Raw genomic sequence first — 27116 nt, 5'->3', positions numbered from 1 at the left:
CTTTATCTTGCCTCCCGCTGCCAGAAAAATTTTCTGGTGATAGTAAATCTTGTAGGGGTTTTGTGAGCCAGTGCTCTATACATCTCGAGCTTCTGGCCGCACGTTTCCCCACAGAGTGGACTAAGGTGGGATTTATTGTGTCTCTCCTGTCGGACAAGGCGTTGGAGTGGGCTACTCCACTGTGGGAGCGTGGCGATCATGTGGTGCAGAGAGCTCCGTTGTTCCTGAGCACTCTGAAACAGGTCTTTTTAGGACCTCGTGTCAACCATGATACGGTGCTCCAACTGTTGGCATTGACTCAAGGTTCGTCCTTGGTCAGCCATTTTGCCATCCACTTTCACATCCTAGCATCTGAGCTGGAGTGGTCGGATAAAGCCCTTATTCCGATATTTTGGAGGGAGCTGGCTGACCACGTAAAGAACGCTCTGGCCACTAGGGAGATTTCTGCCACACTGGGGAAGTTAATAGCTGTGTCCACTCGTATTGACCTCCGTTTCAATGAGCGGAGGTTATAGCGAGCCCAGTGTAGGCAGAGGTTTCGGCTGGCTCCCTTCTTCGCCAATCCTTTGGAATCTACAGTCCAGGCCCCTGAGTCACATGAGGCCATGGTAGTGTCAAGAGCGGGATCTAAGTCCCGGACCGCTCATGCACTCCAGGTTTGTCATGTTTGCCAGCAGTCAGGACATCTTGTCACCAGATGTTCCCAGCGGTCGAGGAAACATCAGCGTTTAGTGGTAGTAGGTGGAGGTACACTAGACACGGCGATGTTTGTTTCCAAATTGTCCTTTAAGGGGACAATTACTATAGGCTCAGTTACCCACTCGGTAGAGCTCTGCATGGATTCTTGGGATGAGGGCAATTTTATGTCTTCTGCCTTCGCCCAATGTCACGCAATTCCCCTGGTAATATTAGCTTAACCAGTAACCATACGAGTGGTAAATGGGTCGACACTGCCCTCACAGATAACACACCAGACCATCCCTTTTTCTCTGTCCATGTCGCCATCTCATCAGGAAATTATATCTCTGCTCATCATTCCTGAGGGAATTGATGAGGTCCTGTTAGGGATACCTTGGCTACAGTACCACTCTCCTCATATTGAGTGGTCTACAGGTAGAATTTTGGGAAGAGGTGAATCTTGTGGGGGTAGATGTCAGAGGGAATGTGTTCAAGGACTCTGTCACCTGAATTTGGCGGGCCCTCAGTCCGGTCCAATGGGTGGTGTTTTCTCTCCTTTCATTCACCCCTTCCTTTCCCGCTGGCCGCAATATTATCTTGAATATGAGTCTTTTTCCTCCGTAGTTCATGCGTGCACAATGAAATCTTGCCTTGCGCACGTGCAGTATGCTTTGCCCAACTGCGGGCAAAGCAGAAAAGCATTAGTGTGCATGTGCAGCCGCACTATGACCCAGGACACAGCGAAATACATTATCTGGGTGATCACCGACCATTATTCCAAAATGGTGCACTTGGTGCCTCTTCCACAGCTACCTTCTGCCCGGGCTCTGGCAGCGTTGTTCATCAAGCATATCTTTCGCCTACACGGTATGCCGGACAAAATAGTCAGTGACTGGGGTCTCAATTCTGGAGAGAGCTTTGTCGTCTACTCAGTATAGAGTTGAATCTCTCCTCGGCATATCATCCCGAGACGAATGGCTTGGTTGAGAGGGCCAACCAGACCCTGGTCACATATTTACAACATTTTGTTTCTACCAGGCAGGATGACTGGGCATCCTTGCTACTGTGGGCGAAGATTGCGCTTAGCAACGCCGTAGCCGACTCCACCGGTCAGACTCAATTCCTCCTAAATTACGGCCAGCATCCACGTGTCCCTGTGCCCATGCACGTGTCTTTCGCTGACTCCAGGGTGGCAAACTGGTCTGTGGGGGCACAGGACATTGGGGACCGCACTCAGGATGCTATTTGGGCCTCTAAGGAGAGGATGAGGTCCTCTACCGATGCACATTGGTGCCCTGCTCCGATCTTTGCTCCTGGCGACTTGGTGTGGCTCTCCGCCCATAACATCAGGCTGCGAGTTGAGTCCACTAAGTTTGCACCTTGCTACTTGGGTCCCTTCAAGGTCCTCGAAAAGGTTAACCCTGTGGTCTACCATCTGGCCCTTCCTCCATGCCTAGGTATCACCGACACCTTTCATGTGTCCTTCTTGAAGCCCGTATACATGTCCTGGTTTTCTGAGTCTTCTGCCGGGACATCGGGTTTGTATATGGATGATTACGAGGCAAACGCTATTTTGGGGTGCATTCAAGCTCCGCAGCACATTGCTGCTTTCATGCGTAACAAGGCCCAAGGAGGGGGGTAATGTTAGGGGTTGACTTCCCGCCTTTGCACAGGGGGAATCTCAAACCATGTCCACTGTGGTCTCCCATTCTTCTCCAGCTGCAGTGAAGCCTGCTCAGCAGATACATCGGTCCCAGCATCTGGGTCAGCCTGATACTGTGCGGATGGTAACTGCTGCCTTTCCAGGCTCAGCCATTGTAGCCAGTACTGGTCAGCGGCGAGCAGACGTCTCTAGGACTAAGTTCTGCTTTTCCCCTTCTGAGCATGCCTGGGGTAAGACCTCTCATTGGAGGCCTGGGGTAAGACCTCTCAGGTACTGTGGCAGCTCCCATTGGTCCTCTAAGAAGGTCGTGAAGTTGCTCAGGTACTGTAGCAGCTCTCATTCGTCCTCTAGGAAGGTCCTGAAGTTGCTGTATCTATAAAAGGTTCGCATGGCCGCACGGCCATGCGCTTTTATCAGCTTATGTTATTACTCAGTGGTCTTGTCTGCTTGTGGTCAGCGCACCAATAATAATATGTAAATATAGTCGATGTGTTCCGCCAGCCCTTACAGACCCCTTTAAACTTTTCACTCTTTGTTTCATTGCATCCATTTGGTGAATTAAAAAAATGCATGTTTTCTCATTACTGTACACTCTGCACCACATCTTTAGTGAAAAAAACAGAAATGTAGACATTTTTGCAAATTTATTAAAAAAAGAAAACCTGAAATATCACATGATCTTAAGTATTCAGACCCTTTGCTCAGACACTCATATTTAGTACTTGATATGGAAAGGCACACACCTGTCTATATGAGACCTCACAGCTCACAGTGCATGTCAGACCAAATGAGAATCAAGAGGTCAAAGGAGCTGGCCAAGGAGCTCAGAGACAAAATTGTGGCAAGGCACAGATCTGGCACGGTTACAAAAAAAATCTGCAGTAATCAAGGTTCCTAAGAGAACAGTGGCCCCTATAATCCTTAAATGGAAGAAGTTTTGGACCACCAGAAGTCTTCATAGACCTGGCTGTTCAGCCAAACTGAGCAATCATGGGAGAAGAGTCTTGGTGAGAGAGTTAAAGAAGAACCCCAAGATCACTGTGGCTGAGCTCCAGAGATGCAGTAGAGAGATGGGAGAAAGTTCCACAAAGTCAACTCTCACTGCAGCCCTCCACCAGTTGGGTCTTTATGGCAGAGTAGCCTGACAAAAGCGTCTTCTCAGTGCAAGACATATGAAAGCCCGCATAGAGTTTGCTAAAAAACACATGAGGAATCCCAGACTATGAGAAATAAGATTCTCTGGTCTGATGAGACGAAGATAGATCTTTTTAGTGATAATACTAAGTGTTGTGGAGAAAACCAGGCACTGCTCATCACCTGCCCAATACAATCCCAACAGTGAAACATGGTGTTGGCAGCATCATGCTATGGGGGTGTTTTTCAGCTGCAGGGACAGGACGACTGGTTGTCTTTAAAGGAAACATGAATGTGGCCAAATACAGAGATAACCTGGATGAAAACCTCTTCCAGAGTGCTCTTGACTTCAGACTTGGCCGAAGATTCAGCTTCCAACAAGACAATGACCCTAAGCATACAGATAAAATAACAAAGGAGTGGTTTCAGAACAACTCTGTGACCATTCTTGACTGGCCCAGCCAAAGCCCTGAGATAAACCCAATTGAGCATCTCTGGACAGACCTGAAAATGGTTGTCCACCAACGTTCACCATCCAACCTGCTGGAACTGGAGAGGATATGCAAGGAAGAATGGCAGAGGCTCTCCAAATCCAGGTTTCAAAAGCTTGTTGTATCATTCTCAAGAAGACTCATGGCTGTAACTAGCTCAAAAATGTGCTTTTACTCAATACTGAGCAAAGGTTCTAAATACTTATGACCAAGTGATATTTCAGTTTTTCGTTTTCAATAAATTTGAAAAAATTTCTACATTTCTGTTTTTTTTTTCAGCAAAGATGGGGTGCAGAGTGTACATAAATGAGAAAAAAAATGAACTTTTTGGAATTTACCAAGTGGCTGCAATGAAACAAAGAGTGAAAAATTTAAAGGGGTCTGAATACTTTCTGTGCCCACTGTAGACTTTTGCTTTAATGGTGCAACAGTGGTATACAAGCACTGCAATAGCAATTAAACACTGCCTATATGCCAGATTTAATCTAGTCACTCCCTCCCAGATCATCTTTCCCTGAACTTCTTCCAGAGGTGCGTATGCTGAGCATATAAGATCTGATGACGTGATGCAGCAGGCCACAGTAATGCCAGTAGTCAATATGGCTATGGCATTACAGTGTATGGCAGGCAATCACTCTATATTTATTGGCTGTCTATAAGTATATATATACTGTATATATATATATATATATATATATATATATATATATATACAGTACAGACCAAAAGTTTGGACACACCTTCTCATTTAAAGATTTTTCTGTATTTTCATGACTATGAAAGTTGTACATTCACACTGAAGGCATCAAAGCTCTGAAATAACACATGTGGAATTATATATTTAACAAAAAGTGTGAAACAATTGAAATCATGTCTTTTATTCTAGGCTCTTCAAAGAAGCCACCTTTTGCTTTGATTTGCACACTCTTCGCATTCTCTTGATGAGCTTCAAGAGGTAGTCACCGGGAATGGTCGTCCAACAATCTTGAAGGAATTCCCAGAGATGCTTAGCACTTGTTGGCCCTTTTGCCTTCACTCTGCGGTCCAGCTCACTCCAAACCATCTCGGTTGGGTTCAGGTCTGGTGACTGTGGAGGCCAGGTCATCTGGCGTAGCACCCCATCACTCTCCTTCTTGGTCAAATAGCCCTTACACAGCCTGCAGGTGTGTTTGGGGTTATTGTCCTGTTGAAAAATAAATAATGGTTCAACCAAACGCAAACCAGATAGAAAAGCATGCCGCTGCAAGATGCTGTGGTAGCCATGCTGGTTCAGTATGCCTTCAATTTTGAATAAATCCCCAACAGTGTCACCAGCAAAGCACCCCCACACCATCACACCTCCTCCTCCATGCTTCACGGTGGGAACCAGGCATGTAAAGTCCATCCGTTCACCTTTTCTTCGTCGCATAAAGACCCGGTGGTTGGAACTAAAGATCTCAAATTTGGACTCATCAGACCAAAGCACAGATTTCCACTGGTCTAATGTCCATTCCTTGTGTTCTTTAACCCAAACAAGTCTCTTCTGCTTGTTGCCTTTCCATAGCAGTGGTTTCCTAGCAGCTATTTTACCATGAAGGCCTGCTGCACAAAGTCTCCACTTAACAGTTGTTGTAGAGATGTGTCTGCTGCTAGAACTCTGTGCGGCATTGACCTGGTCTCTAATCTGAGCTGCTGTTAATCTGCGATTTCTGAGGCTGGTGACTCGGATAAACTTATCCTCAGAAGCAGAGGTGACTCTTGGTCTTCCTTTCCTGGGGCGGTCCTCATGTGTGCCAGTTTCTTTGTAGTTCTTGATGGTTTTTGCCACTGCACTTTGGGACACTTTCAAAGTTTTCCCAATTTTTCTGTCTGACTGACCTCCATTTCTTAAAGTAATGATGGCCACTCATTTTTCTTTACTTAGCTGCTTTTTTCTTGCCATAATACAAATTATAGCAGTCTATTATCAGCTGTGTATCCACCAGACTTCTGCCCACCACAATTGATGGTCCCAACCCCATTTATAAGGCAAGAAATCCCACTTATTAAACCTGACAGGGCACAACTGTGAAGTGAAAATCATTCCCGGTGACTACCTCTTGAAGCACATCAAGAGAATGTCAAGAGTGCGCAAAGCAGTCATCAAAGCAAAAGGTGGCTACATTAAAGAACCTAGAATATAAGACATAATTTCTGTTGTTTCACACTTATTTGTTAAGTATATAATTCCACATGTGTTAATTCATAGCTTAGATGCCTTCAGTGTGAATGTACATTTTTCATAGTCATGAAAATACAGAAAAATCTTTAAATGAGAAGGTGTGTCCAAACTTTTGGTCTGTACTGTATATATATACACAGTATGTATATTAATTTTTATTTTTTTTAACCCGTACAGCTAAACGTTTTCAGAAATGTACTTGGCTCTTATAAACAGGTTAATTATTATGATTATTATTATTTCTTAACTAAGATGATAAAACTAATTCACTAATAAGAAAAATGCTATGGGTACCATATCAAAATGTTAACTTTACATCAACTACATTATTTCTTAACCAGAAGCATATTCCTATTTTGGTTAATGTATTGAATGATGAATTTAAAGACACTACTTAGATACTACGATCATAAATGCAATATGACTATTTGTATGTTTCTAGATTATAATGAATATTTGTCTGATACTTAATGGTCTTATCGATTACAATGCCCTTTAGAGCACATTTAACTATTGTAAAATGAGAGATTGTTTGATTTAAGAATCTCTCTAGTGTAGTAATGGCATAATGGACAGAAAACAAGTGTTTCTACAGTGACTAGGCAGAGATGAGTCTCAATAAGGTCATTTCAAATAAGTGCAAGCTGTAAGTGTAGGTATAAAAGACAAATCACAAGTGCACAATAAGCTTTCAAAGTGAGTCATTTTCCGTAGTGTCAATAAAAGAACAGTGTACAGTAGTGACATCTCCTAATGTCATTTAGTCATCTGTACTTCCTGATTATGCCAGCTTGTCTGTAACGTTTAACCAGCGCAAATACAGATTCTGCTGGGATGAAAAGGTTTCAGTAAAACTGGTAGTTCTGCATAATTTATTTTATTGCAATTATGCAAAAAGAAAAATAAGCCTTTCAAAGCTCTACACATGAAAGCACAAAGCAACTTGTTAGGTAAAACTGCAACTTGGAGCTGCCTTGGAGCTTTCAGCTACATAAAATCAGGAAAAAGATTTCTATGATAGATATATATAATTTTTTATATTTTTCATAGCAAGTTATAGCAAAATAAAAACAATAACCAATTTTTACAAATCAAAGTAATATATTATCATACAAAATCAATAATAAGTAAATAATCACAACTCTATTGCATAAATTAAAAGAACTGTTTCAGGGTCACCTCTATTAGCCAAAGCTAGAGAGCTGCTTCAGAGTGGCTTTTCCATGCAGCACACAAGTTGCCCATTTTGGATACAGTGTAATGCTTAATCTGTCCTGCAGATTAAATGAGGACTTCACGTATGTATCCTGGGGCTGTTACAGTTTTTTTTAAGAAGAATGGCAGTGAGATCTTCTGCAATCTGCTCATTGTTGAAAGACCTGAGAAATGGTAAGGGGTATCCATACTTGATGAGGTCTGTAAGTGAATGAGATACTCTGCTATTAAATTAATAACTTCATTCCAATATAAAATGTATTTATTTGGGACAGTTCTTAGTTCATAGTTCTCGCTGTCTGTATGATAACTAGTGCTTCAAAAAGAAGCAAATATCAAGTTCCTTTTGCGTCACTTGATCCATTGTCTTATATCCGACTGTACTGTTATTACTGTAGTAGATACAATTTGGCTAATAACGCAGGTCTGGAGTACAAATGTAGTTCAGAAGTAAAGAATGCTAATAATGAGGTTCATTTCTATATCTTATTACTAGAGATGAGCTAAACGATTCTTAACAAAATTAATTTTCTTTGAATTTCCGCAAAAAACCATTTCACAATTTGTACAAATTGTGCAGCCAGCTAGTCACAATTTTGATAGATTGTAAGGGATGGGTAGAGGTTAAAAAAAAATGCATATCTCCATGTCCTCTGATCCTCCAACAGGCTCCTCTACTGTCTCTCTCCAGGTCTCTGATGCTGCCATTCGTCACTATGCCCCACGCTGTCATGTGCATTGTAACATAGTAACATAGTAACATAGTTAGTAAGGCCGAAAAAAGACATTTGTCCATCCAGTTCAGCCTATATTCCATCATAATAAATCCCCAGATCTACGTCCTTCTACAAAACCTAATAATTGTATGATACAATATTGTTCTGCTCCAGGAAGAAAACCAGGCCTCTCTTGAACCCCTCGACTGAGTTCGCCATCACCACCTCCTCAGGCAAGCAATTCCAGATTCTCACCGCCCTAACAGTAAAGAATCCTCTTCTATGTTGGTGGAAAAACTTTCTATCCTCCAGACGCAAAGAATGCCCCCTTGTGCCCATCACCTTCCTTGGTATAAACAGATCCTCAGCGAGATTTTTGTATTGTCCCCTTATATACTTATACATGGTTATTAGATCGCCCCTCAGTCGTCTTTTTTCTACAGTCATGGCCAAAAATTTTGAGAATGAGACAAATATTAATTTTTCCAAAGTCTACTGCTTCATTTTTTCTAATGGCAATGTGCATATACTCCTGAATGTCAGAGTGATCAGCTTAACAGCAATTACTGTACTTGCAAAGTCAATATTTGCCCAGAAAATGAACTTTAACTCCCAAAACACATTTCAACATCATTGCAGTCCTGCCTTTAAAGGAGCAGCTAACATCGTTTTAGTGATTGATCCATTAACACAGGTGTGAGGACAGGGCTGGCGATCAATCAGTGATGATTAAGTAAGAATGACATCACTGGACACTTTAAAAGGAGGCTGGTGCTTGGTATCATTGTTCTCTTCAGTTAACCATGGTTATCTCTAAAGAAACACGTGCAGCCATCATTGCACTGCACAAAAATGGCCTAACAGGGAAGAGTATCGCAGCTACAAAGATTGCACCTCAATCAACAATCTATCGCATCATCAAGAACTTCAAGGAGAGAGCTTCCATTGTTGTCAAAAAGGCTCCAGGGCGCCCAAGAAAGACCAGCAAGCGCCAGGACCGTATTTTAAAACTGTTTCAGCTGCGGAATCCGACTACCAGCAGTGCCGAGCTTGCTCAGGAATGGCAGCAGGCTGGTGTGAGTGCTTCTGCATGCACTGTGAGGCGGCATGTGATCGCCCCTCAGTCATCTTTTTTCTAGACTAAATAATCCTAATTTCGCTAATCTATCTGGGTATTGTAGTTCTCCCATCCCCTTTATTAATTTTGTTGCCCTCCTTTGTACTCTCTCTAGTTCCATTATATCCTTCCTGAGCACCGGTGCCCAAAACTGGACACAGTACTCCATGTGCGGTCTAACTAGGGATTTGTACAGAGGCAGTATAATGCTCTCATCATGTGTATCCAGACCTCTTTTAATGCACCCCATGATCCTGTTTGCCTTGGCAGCTGCTGCCTGGCACTGGCTGCTCCAGGTAAGTTTATCATTAACTAGGATCCCCAAGTCCTTCTCCCTGTCAGATTTACCCAGTGGTTTCCCGTTCAGTGTGTAATGGTGATATTGATTCCCTCTTCCCATGTGTATAACCTTACATTTATCATTGTTAAACCTCATCTGCCACCTTTCAGCCCAAGTTTCCAACTTATCCAGATCCATCTGTAGCAGAATACTATCTTCTCTTGTATTAACTGCTTTACATAGTTTTGTATCATCTGCAAATATCGATATTTTACTGTGTAAACCTTCTACCAGATCATTAATGAATATGTTGAAGAGAACAGGTCCCAATACTGACCCCTGCGGTACCCCACTGGTCACAGCGACCCAGTTAGAGACTATACCATTTATAACCACCCTCTGCTTTCTATCACTAAGCCAGTTACTAACCCATTTACACACATTTTCCCCCAGACCAAGCATTCTCATTTTGTGTAGCAACCTCTTGTGCGGCACGGTATCAAACGCTTTGGAAAAATCGAGATATACCACGTCCAATGACTCACCGTGGTCCAGTCTATAGCTTACCTCTTCATAAAAACTGATTAGATTGGTTTGACAGGAGCGATTTCTCATAAACCCATGCTGATATGGAGTTAAACAGTTATTCTCATTGAGATAATCCAGAATAACATCCCTCAGAAACCCTTCAAATATTTTACCAACAATAGAGGTTAGACTTACTGGCCTATAATTTCCAGGTACACTTTTAGAGCCCTTTTTGAATATTGGCACCACATTTGCTATGCGCCAGTCCTGCGGAACAGACCCTGTCGCTATAGAGTCCCTAAAAATAAGAAATAATGGTTTATCTATTACATTACTTAGTTCTCTTAGTACTCGTGGGTGTATGCCATCCGGACCCGGAGATTTATCTATTTTAATCTTATTTAGCCGGTTTCGCACCTCTTCTTGGGTTAGATTGGTGACCCTTAATATAGGGTTTTCATTGTTTCTTGGGATTTCACCTAGCATTTCATTTTCCACCGTGAATACCGTGGAGAAGAAGGTGTTTAATATGTTAGCTTTTTCCTCGTCATCTACAACCATTCTTTCCTCACTATTTTTTAAGGGGCCTACATTTTCAGTTTTTATTCTTTTACTATTGATATAGTTGAAGAACAGTTTGGGATTAGTTTTACTCTCCTTAGCAATGTGCTTCTCTGTTTCCTTTTTGGCAGCTTTAATTAGTTGTTTAGATAAAGTATTTTTCTCCCTATAGTTTTTTAGAGCTTCAATGGTGCCATCCTGCTTTAGTAGTGCAAATGCTTTCTTTTTACTGTTAATTGCCTGTCTTACTTCTTTGTTTAGCCACATTGGGTTTTTCCTATTTCTAGTCCTTTTATTCCCACAAGGTATAAACCGCTTACACTGCCTATTTAGGATGTTCTTAAACATTTCCCATTTATTATCTGTATTCTCATTTCTGAGGATATTGTCCCAGTCTACCAGATTAAGGGCATCTCTAAGCTGTTCAAACTTTGCCTTCCTAAAGTTCAATGTTTTTGTGACTCCCTGACAAGTCCCCCTAGTGAAAGACAGGTGAAACTGTACAATATTGTGGTCGCTATTTCCTAAATGCCCAACCACCTGCAGATTTGTTATTCTGTCAGGTCTATTAGATAGTATTAGGTCTAAAAGTGCTGCTCCTCTGGTTGGATTCTGCACCAATTGTGAAAGATAATTTTTCTTGGTTATTAGCAGAAACCTGTTGCCTTTATGGGTTTCACAGGTTTCTGTTTCCCAGTTAATATCCGGGTAGTTAAAGTCCCCCATAACCAGGACCTCATTATGGGTTGCAGCTTCATCTATCTGCTTTAGAAGTAGACTTTCCATGCTTTCTGTTATATTTGGGGGTTTGTAACAGACCCCAATGAGAATTTTGTTACCATTTTTCCCTCCATGAATTTCAACCCATATGGACTCGACATCCTCATTCCCTTCGCTAATATCCTCCCTTAAAGTGGACTTTAGACAAGACTTTACATAGAGACAAACCCCTCCTCCTCTCCGATTTTTACGATCCTTTCTAAACAGACTGTAACCCTGTAAGTTAACTGCCCAGTCATAGCTTTCATCTAACCATGTCTCGGTTATTCCCACTATGTCAAAGTTACCTGTAGATATTTCTGCTTCTAGTTCTTCCATCTTGTTTGTCAGGCTTCTGGCGTTTGCGAGCATGCAGTTTAGAGGATTTTGTTTTGTTCCAATCTCCTCACTGTGGATTGTTTTAGAAATGTTCTTACCTCCCTTCTGAGTATGTTTTCCTGGGTCGTCTTTGTTCGAGTCTAATGTTTTTCTTCCCGTCCCCTCTTCTTCTAGTTTAACGCCCTCCTGATGAGTGTAGCGAGTCTTCTGGCGAATGTGTGTTTCCCAGGTTTGTTGAGGTGTAGTCCGTCTCTGGCGAGGAGTCCATCATACCAGTAATTCACACCGTGGTCCAGGAATCCAAATCCTTGTTGTCTGCACCATCGTCTTAGCCAGTTGTTTGCATCAAGGATCCTGTTCCATCTCCTGGTGCCATGCCCGTCTACTGGAAGGATAGAAGAAAAAACTACCTGTGCATCCAGTTCCTTTACTTTCTTCCCCAACTCTTCAAAGTCCTTGCAGATTGTCGGTAGGTCCTTCCTTGCCGTGTCATTGGTGCCAACATGTATCAGAAGAAATGGGTGGACGTCCTTGGAGCTGAAGAGCTTTGGTATCCTATCGGTCACATCCTTGATCATCGCACCTGGAAGGCAGCATACTTCTCTTGCAGTTATGTCCGGTCTGCAGATGGCTGCTTCGGTGCCTCTCAGTAGTGAGTCTCCCACCACCACCACTCTTCGTTGCTTCTTGGCTGTACTTTTTGCTGTCACTTGTTGCTGTGTGCCCTTTTCTTTTTTGCTTGCTGGTATTGCTTCATTCTTAGGTGTGCCATCTTCATCCTCTACAAAGATTTGATATCGGTTCTTCAGTTGTGTGGTTGGTGATTTCTCCATGGTCTTCTTGCTTCTTTTGGTCACATGCTTCCACTCATCTGCTTTTGGAGGTTCTCTGACACTTTTTGCACCTTCTGTGACCAGTAGAGATGCTTCTGTTCTGTCTAGAAAGTCTTCATTCTCTTTGATGAGTTTCAAAGTTGCTATTCTTTCTTCCAGACCCCGCACCCTTTCTTCTAAAAGGGCCACTAGTCTACACTTCTGACAGGTGAAATTGGATTCTTCTTCTGGTCGATCTGTGAACATGTACTCTCTCTAGTTCCATTATATCCTTCCTGAGCACCGGTGCCCAAAACTGGACACAGTACTCCATGTGCGGTCTAACTAGGGATTTGTACAGAGGCAGTATAATGCTCTCATCATGTGTATCCAGACCTCTTTTAATGCACCCCATGATCCTGTTTGCCTTGGCAGCTGCTGCCTGGCACTGGCTGCTCCAGGTAAGTTTATCATTAACTAGGATCCCCAAGTCCTTCTCCCTGTCAGATTTACCCAGTGGTTTCCCGTTCAGTGTGTAATGGTGATATTGATTCCTTCTTCCCATGTGTATAACCTTACATTTATCATTGTTAAACCTCATCTGCCACTTTTCAGCCCAAGTTTTCGACTTATCCAGATCCATCTGTAGCAGAATACTATCTTCTCTTGTATTAACTGCTTTACATAGTTTTGTATCTTAATGTGACATCTTAATGTGACATCTCAATGACGCAAAGTCGCACCACGTGCCAGCTCATGTGATATGCCGATTGTCATTGAATTCAATGATGTGTGTCCAAACCCACATAATAGCAAAGATAATATGGTGTGCACATGGTATTCTTGGGAGGTGCTGGTCAGACTGTGTGGTTATCCCAAATAGTAGGGAGGAGATAAACAACTGCCCTCTCACAATATCTTGAATTTTAGAACAATGTGATTTTTATTCATACAATAGGCACAAAATACGTGACGTAGAACGTGAAGGTAAATGCAACAACACAGGGAAAAAATACATATAAAATTGCTGTACAGGACATGCTGTGGCTGTCAGATGCTTAGTTCTTTACACTTCTACTGTATATTGTATTTTTTGAATACTGTAATATATTCTTGGAACACTGTATATACTGTACAGAAAAAAATTGCAAGCAATATCCAGTATAAGGGCAAAGAACTAAGTATCTGTCAGTCACATCAAGTCCTGTACAGCAATTTTATATGTATTTTTTTAACTGTTTTCTCTGGTGACTTTGTAACAAAGACTCGTGAAGCGTCAAAATGTTCCCTGTGTCGTCGTCTTTGCATTGACATTCTACGTCTCTTGTTTTGTGCCTATTGCATGAATAAAACTCACTTATTGATCTAAAATTCAAGATATCTTGAGAGCGAAGTTGTTTATCTTACCTACAACCCTACGTAATGGAGGACTAAGTGAAAATAGCAGTGCAGGAGATCTGGTGGTAGAATAAGATAGAAGAAGACAGTAGAGAGAGGACAGAAGAGAGAAAAGACAGATAAACTGTCTCGGCTGCGTAACAGTGGAAGTGGTATGGTAAAGCTGAGGAGAGGTAAGTATTAAAATTAATTTCTCTTTGTCACCTGAAGTACCACTTTCACAAAAACATACAGTAAGTTCTAAAATGTTTTTTGTTTTTTGAAAACTTTCCAACACAGGAAGAACAATGCGAAGCTTAGACTTGTTGACATGCTGTAACATATGCAGCTATTGCTAAGCTTTTACTAGCTTGAAGCCATCTATATATATATATATATATATATAAACATATATATATATATACATATATATATATATACATATATATATATACATATATATATATATATACATATATATATATACATATATATATATATACATATATATATATACATATATATATATATACATATATATATGCATATATACATACATATATATATACATATACATATATATATATATATATATATATATATATATATAGTACTTTATAGATCACCCAAGAGTATATTAAACCTTCAAGCACAATCACATTTCAACATTATATACAGCAACTAGAACATGTACATATAGGTTACATTCAGTTATTGACAAACTTTCAATTATGTTGCTGGTATACCACTCCAATGCTATTAGAATATTAGCATTCTATGAAGTTATAGCAATTACAATATATGTATTATCCATGCAATAGTATTCCATATAACATAACAAGGAAAGTACTAATAATAAAAAGAATATTATGGCTTCATATAACATTGCTGCTAAGACAACAATTTCTTACTATAATTTCTATCACAGCTCAGAAAATAAAAAAATATATTCTAAAATAAATTATATTTAATTCATTCAATTTAGCTTAATTGGATACATTTGTTAAAATATTCATTCTGCGGGCACTTTAAAATGTTCACTGCATAATGCTGCTAATGAAACTTTGGAATTTGTCTTCTTATTTAACACAGAGGATATAAAATTCCCAGCTTCCATGACTTTGTAGAGGTCAACACCCTAGGAACACAAAGAAACCAATAGTTAAGTAAATTAGTGAAATCATGCAATATAAATATTTAAATGCTTAAATATACTATATACAGTGGCATGTAACTGTTTGGGCACCCTTGGTCAAAATTATTGTTATTGTGAACAGCTAAGCAAGTTGAAGAAGAAATGATCTCTAAAAAACCTAAAGCTAAAGATGATACATTTCCTTTGTATTTTAGGCAAAAAAATATATATTGTCATTTTTTACATTTTAAAATTGACATAAAGTAAAATGGACATATGCAATAGTTTGGGCACCCTTGGAGATGTGTGCTCAGATAACTTTGACCAATGTTTCAGACCTTAATTAGCCTATTAGGGTTATGGCTTGTTCAATGTCATCATTAGCAAAGGAGAGGTTATGCAAATTTCCCAGCTTTATAGAAACCCAGCCTCTTCAAACCTTGTGCCAAAATAGCAGCCATGGGTTCTTCTATGCAGCTGCCTAGCACTCTAAAAATGATAACAGTGGAAGCCCTAAAGAAGGAGAAGGCTATAAGAAGATTGTAAAGCATTTTCAAGTTGTCCTTTCCCCAGTTCAAAATGTAATTAAGAATTGGCAGTTAGCAGAAACAGTGGAGGTGAAGATTTTAGAGATCATTTCATCCTCAACTTGCTTAACTGTTCACAATAACAGTAATTTTGACCAGGGGTGCTCCAAATTTTATATGCCACTCTATATATTGTCTTAACTTGTACTGAATTTATTGTCTGTACATGTCCCCACTTAATTATAAAGTGCTGTGGAATATGTTGGTGCAATATAAATAAAAAATATTATTATTATTATATACCTATATATCTTATTTGTTGTATAGCTCCTTTCTACAGTATCTATATGCAGTTTTTTGATACAAAATGATTATTCTCCTAATCATAAGTTCCAGAATCCATAGGCTAGGGAATGACTTACTTATCACTGGGGGTCTAACTGTCATGATCTGCAGCCCCAAGCATGTACAGTACACCTCTGTTCCTTTTACAGGGAATCTGTCACCCCATTTTAGGCCTAAAAACTAAGGCCACCGCCATCAGGGGCTTATCTACAGCATTCTGTAATGCTGTAGATAAGCCCCCCGATGTAACTTGAAAGATAAGAGAATCAAGTTAGATTATACTCACCTCTCTGACGTTTCCCGGCACCTGCGCACTGCAGTACTTTGCTCTGCCCTCAACACGGCAGACAAAATACGCCTGTGCAGGCGCCGTGACAGGAAGCAAAGAAGAGGACGTCATCGTATGAAGATAGGAGGTACCAGACCCGGATCGCGATGCCCATCGGACTGGACCAAACCGGGACCACCCCTGGGTGAGTATAATCTTACTTGTTTTTCTTATCTTTCAGGTTACATTGGGGGCTTATCTACAGCATTATAGAATGCTGTAGATAAGCCCCTGATGGCGGTGGCCTTAGCTTATAGGCCTAAAATGGGGTGACAGATTCCCATTAAGAAGGCGCTCTAGAGTTCTGATCATTTTCATTTTCAATTAATGGTGTGAACAACTACCAGCATGTTTTGGTTTAAACATTTCAATAAAATAATAATTAGTGATGAGAGATTGTGCTGTGATAATGAGCTATCCAAGCATGCTGGGTGTTATCCAAGTATCTCGGGTAACCTCAAATAATATGTTCGATTCCCTGCAATTGCATTTGGGGATTGCCTGTTTGTTAAGCAATCCCCACATGTTCTGCGGCTCTCCAACAGCCATAAAACATGCAGCCACAAGGACTTGAGCGTGCCCAAGATACTCGGATAACACCCGAACATGCTCAGATAACACACTATCGGAGCACGTTTGCCCATCACTAGTAATTAGGGTTGAGCGAAACGGATTGGACAAATTCAAAAGTCGCCGACTTTCAGCAAATTCAGGTTTCATGAAACCCGACCTGATCCTAGTGTGGGATCGGCCATGAGGTCGCCGATCTGCGTGCAAAAGTCGCGTTTCATATGACGCTTTCAGCGCCATTTTTCCGCCAATGGAGGAGGACGCAGAATGTGGGCAGCATGATGACATAGGTCTCGGTCCCCACCATCTTAGAGATGGGCATGACAGTGAATAGCTTGCTTTCTGCGGCATCACAGGGGCTATAAAGGGGCGTGCACGCCGACCCCCATCTTACTTCTGCCGATCTTAGCATAGGGAGAGGTTGCTGCAGCTTCATCAGAAAAAGGGATATAGTTAGGAAGGGAAGATTAACCCCCAAACTGCTTGTGCTGTAGCGATTTCCACTGTCCAACACCACCATTTTTTTGCAGGGACAGTGGAGTTTATATTTTTGTGCATCAGCTCTGTAGCTTATTAGGCTGCCTTATAAGGCTCCCTGATAGCTGCATTGCTGTTTGCACGCTGCTGTGCAAACCAACTGCTTTTTTTAAAATAAAAAATCCTGTTGCTCCTTTCTGCACAGTTATCTTGTTTATTTGTCCACACAAAAAAGTGAGATTCAAATTCTCACAAAGTGGATCTAATGCAGCCCTATTAGTTTGTCGTATGTCAGCCAGCCACTTTCTGCCACTTAGATTGCGTTGTTATATACACTGGGCCTGAGTTTTGGTTCAGTTTCCCCCCAAAAAAGGGAGATTCAAATTCTCACAAAGTGGATAAACTTCAGTCCTGTTAGTTTGTGGTATATCAGCCAGCCACTTTCTGTCACTTACATTGTGTTGTTTTATGCACAGGGCCTGAGTTTTGGTTCAGTCTCCCCCCAAAAAAGTGAGATTCAAATTCTCACAAAGTGGATATACTTCAGTCCTGTTAGTTTATCGTATATCAGCCAGCCACTTTCTGCCACTTACATTGTGTTGTTTTATGCACAGGGCCTGAGTTTTGGTTCAGTCTCCCCCCCAAAAAAGGGAGATTTAAATTCTCAACAAGTTTATATACACCTTTTACCTTGTTTTACAGTACCATATAACAGTTGTTATTTTGGTTAGATTTTCCAAAAAGTGAGAAAGTCTGGAGGAAGAGCCCGGGGGCAGTGGTTGCCAGCTGGTACTGATGGTGGTGGTGGTGGTGCATCTGGTGGTAGTGGCAAAAGCACAATAGCACCTAAGGCTGGAGGTGTTGAGCCAGCATCATCGTCTGGCTAAAAAAAGGCCTCGAAGGCTCCCTTATCTGGGAGTAGGAAAACAGCTCTTAAAGCCGGATGATCTAACCTTCATTAAAATGAACCAATCATGGATTTCAAATTATTTTGCCCCACCTTCCTCTGCTGACACGTAGCTTGCCTGAAAAATGTCTTGCTTTTTGCCTCCTCTTACTGACTTCTCCAATTCCTCCATTTGCAGCTGCTGAATGTCCACCATAGGCCATTTTTATACCTCCCTAAATGGGCTGACTCCCCCCACAGGGCCGTGATCACCACCTGGCGCAAGGACCCGTGCGAGTGCCGTTTGCCTGGACAGGTGGGTGGGCCCACTCTTGGGTGACGGCACTGGCACAGGGTCCCTCATAGTACAATGAAGTGTCTCTGACGGTGGTGCACAACCACCGTCAGACACACAATCGTAATATAAGGGGCCCTGTGCTAGTACCGCCGCCCATGAGAGAGTGTTCCCCCCAGCTCAAATAGTGCTCTACCACTTGCAATACTTACCTCTCCCTGCTCCAGCACTGTGTAGTCTGTGCTGTTAAATCATTCAATGACACTGCCAATACAAATTTGTTGAAATGATAGATGATATTTAAAATATACAGGGGCCCTGGCCTCCATTTAGACCAGTTAATACTTTGCGCCTACTACCACTGTCTGCTACTCAGCAGAGGAGCCCACCCCTGTACCTAGCTATGCCGCCTGTTTATTTATGAACAATTTTTTTGGCAGACATTTAGCCCACTTTATTATTTGGACCTACTAACAGTGTCTGCCACTCATTACAGTTTTCCTCCACTGAACAAAGCAATGCCGCCTGTTTAGTCCTGTTACCAATTTTGAACTGCATTTAGCCTACTTTATTATTTGGGCCTATATCTGTGTTTCATCCTTATCCTGCCCATTGCCCAGCCACTGCTAGATGAGTCTGCTGGTACATTGACCCAGACCACTACATTCCCTTTGCACTCTACACAGCCAGAATCTGACCATGCTGAAAGTCAGGTTCCATTTCCCGCATACTATACCACCTTACACGGGGACAAAAAGGAAGGTGCAGATGAAAGTGCAGGTTCCTTCATCAGGTGGGGGGGCATACTCATTGGCGACGTCACTGGCACAGGGCCCCTCATAGTATGAAAAAGTGTCTCTGCCAGTGGGAGGCACCACCTGCCGTCAAACACACCACCGTACTATGAGGGGCCCTGTGCCAGTGCCAACGAGTGCCCCCCCCTGCTTGTTCAGGATCACATCACTTGCAAAGTTGAAATACTTACCTCTCCCTGCTCCACCGCCGTGAAGTATTCCGCGTTTCCTGGGCCCACGAAAATCTTGAGCCAGCCCTACCCTGTTAGGAGTCGAGTTTCCTCTGCTGCACAGGGGGAATCTCGATCCGTCTCCGCTGCGGTCTCCCATTCTCCTCCAGCCGCAGTGGAGTCTGCTCAGCAGGGACGTCGAACCCAGCGTCTCGCTCAGTCTGACTCTGTGCGAAGAGTTACTGCTGCTTTTCCTGCTTCTGCCATTGAAGCCAGTGCTGGGCAGCGGCGACTGGACGTTTCTGGATCTAAGTCCTTATTTGCACACACTGAGCATGCCCAGGGCAAGATCTCCTGTTGGAGATCGAGGGTCACATGCTCAGGTACTGCAGCACATCCCATAGGTCCTTTTGGCAGGTCCTGAAAGGGCAAAACTTCTGTAGCTGTTTCCTGTGCTGCAGCTATATAAACTGCGCATGACCGCATGGCCATGCGCTAGTATTGTCTTGTAAATATGTGTGTGTGTTGTGAGTGAAAGTCACTCTTTAAAATACCCTCCCTATTGAATGTCTGTTCGCGGAAGTTGTATGTTTGCTATCTAGCGCCCGACTTATCCAACAGCACGTAACACACATTACAGCTACCAGTTGCTGTGTCCGCCTGTACGGCGCCGTGCGCTTGCTCTGCGCTTTCCTGACCCAAGCCTGGGTGGTTAGTGGCGTTCGTCTGTGCGGCACCGCTCGCACTCTTGTGCCTTTATATTATTATTTCGTTTCCTTACACACCCAGTTGCGGTGTTTTGCCAGGAAGTGTCTAATCGGACTTCAATCCTAGTTGGGGTTGAGTTCGCTGACTTATTGCTCGCGCTCTATGTGCGGTACCGCGGTCCTGTGATGCAACAGGATTGCTTCTTTCACGCAGGGTGCAGTTAACCCGTGCGTGTATACTTGTAGTACCGCCATATAGTCCTTCTTACTAGCAGCAGGGTTTTTACCTGCACGGTGGACCTCGGACTGCTAACGCACCTAGTTCCATTTCTTCTTGTACTTGGTGCGTTCCGCCAGTCCTAACATAATACTAGCGCCAAGGTCTGGCTAGTAAATGGCGGACGATCAGCGTTTACAGCGGTACATCCAGCAGCTGGAGGGAAGGTTGGCGGCTCTAGAGCATTCAACCTCAGCTGTGGATGTTACTGCTGTCGCTGTTCAGGCTGCAAGTGTGGCTGCAGCTACCTTGTCCACTGCTGCCCCTGTACTGACGCTATCTCGCCTCCCGCTACCAGAGGAATTTTCTGGTGACAGTAAGTCCTGTAGGGGTTTCGTGAGTCAGTGCTCAATACATCTCGAGCTTCTGGCCTCTCGTTTCCCTACAGAGCGGGCTAAGGTGGGCTTTATAATTTCCTTATTGTTGGACAGGGCGTTGCAGTGGGCTACGCCGCTGTGGGAGCGTGGCGATCATGTGGTGCAGAGTGCTCCGTTATTCCTGAGCACTCTGAAACAGGTCTTTTAGGACCTCGTGTCACCCATGAAACGGCGCTCCAATTGTTGGCACTGACTCAGGGCTCGTCCTTGGTCAGCCTTTTTGCCGTCCACTTCCGCACTCTAGCATCTGAGCTGGAGAGGTCGGATAAAGCCCTTATCCCTATATTTTGGAGGGGGCTGGCTGACCATGTTAAGGACGCTCTGGCCACTAGGGAGATTCCCGCCACACTGGAAGAGTTAATAACAGTATCTACTCGCATTGACCTCCGTTTTCACGAGCGGAGGTTAGAGCGAGCCCAGTGTAGGCAGAGGTTTCGGCTGGCTCCCACCTTCGCCAAACCTTTGGACTCTCCAGTCCAGGTTCCTGAGTTCCATGAACCTAAGGTGGTGTCACGAGCGGGATCTAAGTCCCAGACCGCTCGTGCACTCCAGGGTTGCCATGTATGCCAACAGTCAGGACATCTTGCCACCAGATGTCATCAGCGGTCGAGGAAACGTCAGCGTCTAGTGGTAGTAGGTGGAGGTGCACTAGACACTGAGACGTTTGCCTCCAAATTGTCCTTTAAGGGGACAATTACTTTTGGCTCATCCTCGTACTCGGTAGACCTCTGCGTGGATTCTGGGGCAGAGGGCAATTTTATGTCTTCTGCCTTCGCCCAACGTCACGCAATACCCCTGGTTATGCTACCTCAACCAGTAACGGTGCGAGTGGTGAATGGGTCGACACTCCCCGCACAGATAACACATCAGACCATCCCTTTTACTCTGTCCATGTCACCATCCCATCAGGAGATTATTTCTCTGCTCATCATTCCTGAGGGTATTGATGAGGTCCTGTTGGGGATACCTTGGTTATGGTACCACTCTCCTCACATCGAGTGGTCCTCAGGCAGAATTCTGGGATGGGGTGAATCATGTGGGGGTAGGTGTCACCGAGAGTGCGTTCAGGTTGTTACTACTGAGGTACCCGCAGATCTATCCTCTCTTCCCAAGCAATATTGGTCTTACGCAGACGTGTTCTCCAAAAAGGCGGCGGAGACCCTTCTGCCCCATCGCCCCTATGACTGTCCTATCGATCTCTGGCCTGGTGCGGAGCCTCCCCGGGGTCGAGTTTATCCATTATCTCTCCCGGAGACGGAGGCCATGTCTCAGTACATTCAAGAGAATCTGGCAAGAGGGTTTATCAGGAAGTCAGTGTCACCTGCTGGGGCAGGGTTCTTCTTCGTGCAGAAGAAGAATGGGGAACTACGTCCATGCATAGACTACAGGGGTCTTAACGCTATCACCGTTAAGAACAAGTATCCTTTGCCCTTGATATCCGAGCTCTTCGATAGGCTTCGGGGAGCTAGAGTGTTTACTAAATTAGATCTGCGGGGTGCTTACAACCTGATTCGCATCCGTGAGGGGGACGAATGGAAAACGGCGTTTAACACCAGAGATGGGCACTATGAGTATCTGGTGATGCCCTTCGGGCTCTGTAATGCCCCAGCCGTTTTTCAAGACTTTGTCAACGACATCTTCCAGGATATGCTTTCCACCTCAGTTGTAGTCTTTCTGGATGATATTCTCATCTTTTCTCCAGATATTGACTCCCACCGGAGAGATGTTGGCAGAGTCTTTGACCTCCTACGGGCAAACTCTCTTTACGCTAAGTTCGAGAAGTGTATGTTTGAGCAGGAGTCTTTACCGTTCCTGGGCTATATCATCTCCGCCCAGGGATTGGCTATGGATCCTGCCAAACTACAGGCTGTAATGGACTGGCAAGAGCCCCATTCTCTTAAAGCGGTGCAGCACTTTATGGGGTTCATTAACTATTATCGCCAGTTCATTCCCCACTTCTCAACTCTGGTAGCTCCCTTGGTAGCCCTCACCAAGAAGAGAGCGAATCCTAAATTGTGGTCGGAAGAGGTCTCCAAGGCCTTCACTTCTATTAAGTCCCACTTTGCTAGCGCTCCCATCTTACATCGTCCCGATGTGGATAAGCCATTCCTAATGGAGGTGGATGCTTCATCCGTTGGTGCTGGAGCAGTCCTCTATCAGAAGGATGCTCAAGGTCGGAAGCATCCATGCTTCTTCTTCTCTAAGACCTTCTCGCCAGCGGAGAGACCCTACTCCATCGGGGATAGGGAGCTGCTGGCAATGAAGTTGGCCTTTTCAGAGTGGAGAAATCTTCTGGAAGGTACGCGGTTTCCCATCCAGGTTTACACGGACCACAAAAATTTGGTCTACTTACAAACAGCCCAGTGGCTAAATTCTCGCCAAGCCAGATGGTCCTTGTTCTTTTCCCGGTTCCACTTTTCTCTTCATTTTCTCGCCGGGGAGAAGAATATTCGTGCTGACGCTCTCTCTCGCTCCCTTATGTCAACTGAAGAGGAGGAAGTGGAGACTCGGCTTATTGTCCCTTCTGAGAGCCTGAGAACCGTAGCGCCGGTTTCGCTGGAGTCTGTGCCTCCAGGCAAGACTTTTGTGCCCATTAATTTGCGACCGGAGGTTCTCTCTTGGGCTCATTCGTCCAGGGTGGGTGGACACTTTGGGACAAAGAGGACATCTGAGCTACTGGCAAGGACGTACTGGTGGCCGCATATGGTCCGAGATGTCAGAGATTGCGTTCTGGCTTGTGTATCATGCGCCAAAAATAAGTCTCCTCGACAACGGCCATCTGGTTTACTCTATCCCTTGCCGGTGGCAGACAGGCCCTGGGAGATGGTCGGGATGGACTTTGTAGTGGGTTTGCCCAAGTCTCGCGGCTGTACCGTCATTTGGGTTATTACCGATCATTTCTCGAAAATGGTGCATTTGGTACCGCTCCCACGGTTACCTTCTGCACGGGCCTTGGCAGCGTTGTTCATAAGACACATCTTCCGCCTACAAGGCATGCCAGACAAAATTGTCAGTGACCGGGGTCCCCAGTTTGCATCTCGGTTCTGGAGAGAGCTTTGTCGTCTTCTCAGCATTGAGTTAAATCTCTCTTCCGCATATCATCCCGAGACAAATGGGTTGGTAGAGAGGGCCAACCAGACCTTGGTCACTTACCTGCGACATTTTGTTTCAGCCAGGCAGGATGACTGGGCATCCTTGCTATCATGGGCAGAGTTTGCACTGAACAACGCCGTAGCCGACTCCACTGGACAAACCCCATTCCTCCTCAACTATGGTCAGCATCCACGGGTACCTGTGCCTATGCACGTGTCTTCCGCAGACTCCAGGGTGGCAGACTGGGCTGTGGAGGCACGGGATATTTGGGACCGCACTCAGGATGCCATTCGGGCCTCTAAGGAGAGAATGAGGTCCTCCGCCGATGCTCATCGGCGCCCCGCTCCGACCTTTGCTCCTGGCGACTTGGTGTGGCTCTCCGCCCGTAACATCAGGCTGCGAGTTGAGTCCACTAAATTTGCTCCTCGCTACTTGGGCCCATTCAAGGTCCTCAAGCAGGTTAATCCTGTGGTCTATCGTTTGGCCCTTCCGCCACGCCTGGGTATCACCGACACCTTTCATGTGTCCCTCTTGAAACCCGTGTATATGTCCCAGTTCTCGGAGTCATCTGCTGGGACATCGGGTTCGTCTACGGACGATTATGAGGTGAACGCTATTTTGGGGTGCAAGGTGGTACGTGGCAAAAAATTTTATTTGGTAGACTGGAAGGGTTATGGCCCCGAGGACAGGTCCTTGGAGCCTGTTGAGCACATTCGGGCCCCGCAGCTCATTGCTGCCTTCGAACGTAGCAAGGCCCAAGGAGGGGGGGGATGTTAGGAGTCGAGTTTCCTCTGCTGCCCAGGGGGAATCTCGATCCGTCTCCGCTGCGGTCTCCCATTCTCCTCCAGCCACAGTGGAGTCTGCTCAGCAGGGATGTCGATCCCAGCGTCTCGCTCAGTCTGACTCTGTGCGAAGAGTTACTGCTGCTTTTCCTGCTTCTACCATTGAAGCCAGTGCTGGGCAGCGGCGACTGGACGTTTCTGGATCTAAGTCCTTATTTGCACACACTGAGCATGCCCAGGGCAAGATCTCCTGTTGGAGATCGAGGGTCACATGCTCAGGTACTGCAGCACATCCCATTGGTCCTTTTGGCAGGTCCTGAAAGGGCAAACTTCTGTAGCTGTTTCCTGTGCTGCAGCTATATAAACTGCGCATGACCGCACGGCCATGCGCTAGTATTGTCTTGTAAATATGTGTGTGTTGTGAGTGAAAGTCGCTCTTTAAAATACCCTCCCTCTTGAATGTCTGTTCGCGGAAGGTGTATGTTTGCTATCTAGCGCCCAACTTATCCAACAGCACATAACACACATTACAGCTACAAGTTGCTGTGTCCGCCTGTACGGCGCCGTGCGCTTGCTCTGCGCTTTCCTGACCCAAACCTGGGTGGTTAGAGGCGTTCGTCTGTGCGGCACCGCACGCACTCTTGTGCCTTTATATTATTATTTAGTTTCCTTACACACCCAGTTGCGGTGTTGTGCCAGCAAGTGTCTAATCGGACTTCAATCCTAGTTGGGGTTGAGTTCGCTGAATTATTGCTCGCGCTCTATGTGCGGTACCGCGGTCCTGTGATGCAACAGGATCGCTTCTTTCACGCAGGGTGCAGTTAACCCGTGCGTGTATACTTGTAGTACCGCCATATAGTCCTTCTTACTAGCAGCAGGGTTTTTACCTGCACGGTGGACCTCGGACTGCGAACGCACCTAGTTCCATTTCTTCTTGTACTTGGTGCGTTCTTCCAGTCCTAACATACCCCCCCACAACTTTAGCCAAATGACCCCCAGTTTTCAATGCCTAACTATTGTTATAAAGTAAATTAAGATTGAGAAGCTTAAGTAATAAGAATTGATGTTTTTGGCATTAAAATTGGCACTGTAGGTGTTTTCCTGTCCTCCACTCACTGCCGACTTTGATTCCCCATTGACTTGCATTGGGTTTCGTGTTTCAGTCGGCCTCAGACTTTTCGCAATAATCGGCCGATTTCACCCGACCCGACTTCTGACAATGTCGGGTTTCGAAAAACCCGTCTCGATCCGAAAAAAGTAAAAGTCGCTCAACTCTACTAGTAATAATGCATAATTTTTAGTCAATGTTGGCATACTATTATTTTAGCCATGTATTGCTATGTATGGTGTCTTTTGAATGATTTTTTTAAGTTCATTTATGCAATAATCTACAAAGAATGCAAAAAAAAAATCATAAATGTATATAGATATATGGAAAGTTCACACACTAAAACAGGCAAAAAAGCAAAAGAAAACTATTGGGTTTACTGTAGAAGTGCTAAGCAAATAACTAAAGATGGGAAGTGAATTCGAGTAACATTTTATGAAATTCCCACATCCAGGAGAATTTGAACAATTTGTGATTCAACATTTTACACATTGCTGAAGATTGTATCAGCCACAGAAGGCTGACAGCGCCATCGTACAGTAACTGCCTATGCTTCCTTATAATGGCTTGCAGTGGTCACATTACATGGTACAGCGCAGCCAATCAGGAGGGCTATCAACACTATATAAAAGCCAAAGCATGGAATGCAGCAGCCAGTTTAAAATAATATTATATTGAGATGATGTCAGACTTCATAGCTTACCAACAAAAATAGGAATAGAAAGCCCTATGTCATTTGACAAATATTAAGTAATGTGTTGTACAACTGCAGCATGTGGGGAGAGAGATGGGAAAGGTATCAACTACAGCAAGTACAAGCCACATTATTATTATTATTATTTATTGTTATAGCGCCATTTATTCCATGGTGCTTTACATGTGAGGAGGGGTATACATAATAAAAACAAGTACAATAATCTTAAACAATACAAGTCATAACTGGTACAGGAGGAGTGGGGACCCTGCCCGCGAAGGCTCACAATCTACATGGGATGGGTGAGAATACAGTAGGTGAGGATAGAGCTGGTCATGCAGTGGTTTGGTCGAACAGTGGTCACTGCAGGTTGTAGGCTTGTCGGAAGAGGTGGGTCTTCAGGTTCTTTTTGAAGGTTTCGATGGTAGGTGAGAGTCTTATGTGTTGTGGTAGAGGGTTCCAAAGTAGGGGGGATGCACGAGAGAAATCTTGTATACGATTGTGGGAAGAGGAGATAAGAGGGGAGTAGAGAAGGAGATCTTGTGAGGATTGGAGGTTGCGTGTAGGTAAGTACCGGGAGACGAGGTCACAGATGTATGGAGGAGACAGGTTATGGATAGCTTTGTACGTCATGGTTATGGTCTTGTTCTGGAGTCTCTGGGCAATGGGGAGCCAGTGAAG

The 27116-nt window shown here is 44.1% G+C and overlaps 1 protein-coding gene across 1 annotated transcript in view; it reads right to left on the bottom strand.

The window, feature by feature from the left end:
* Positions 1-14510: 14510 nt before the first annotated feature.
* Positions 14511-27116, bottom strand: part of HMGCLL1 (3-hydroxy-3-methylglutaryl-CoA lyase like 1) — a 203940-nt gene continuing 191334 nt past the window's right edge. The window contains exon 10 of the mRNA XM_069768019.1: positions 14511-15008. Coding sequence (XP_069624120.1) covers positions 14883-15008 — 126 coding nt within the window. The 3' untranslated portion in view covers positions 14511-14882. The remainder of the gene's footprint in view (positions 15009-27116) is intronic.

Source organism: Ranitomeya imitator, chromosome 5, assembly GCF_032444005.1.
Source record: "Ranitomeya imitator isolate aRanImi1 chromosome 5, aRanImi1.pri, whole genome shotgun sequence".
In the NCBI taxonomy this organism is placed as follows: domain Eukaryota; kingdom Metazoa; phylum Chordata; class Amphibia; order Anura; family Dendrobatidae; genus Ranitomeya; species Ranitomeya imitator.
Note: the sequence above shows the minus strand (reverse complement) of the source record. Positions and strands in the feature narration are given on the sequence as shown.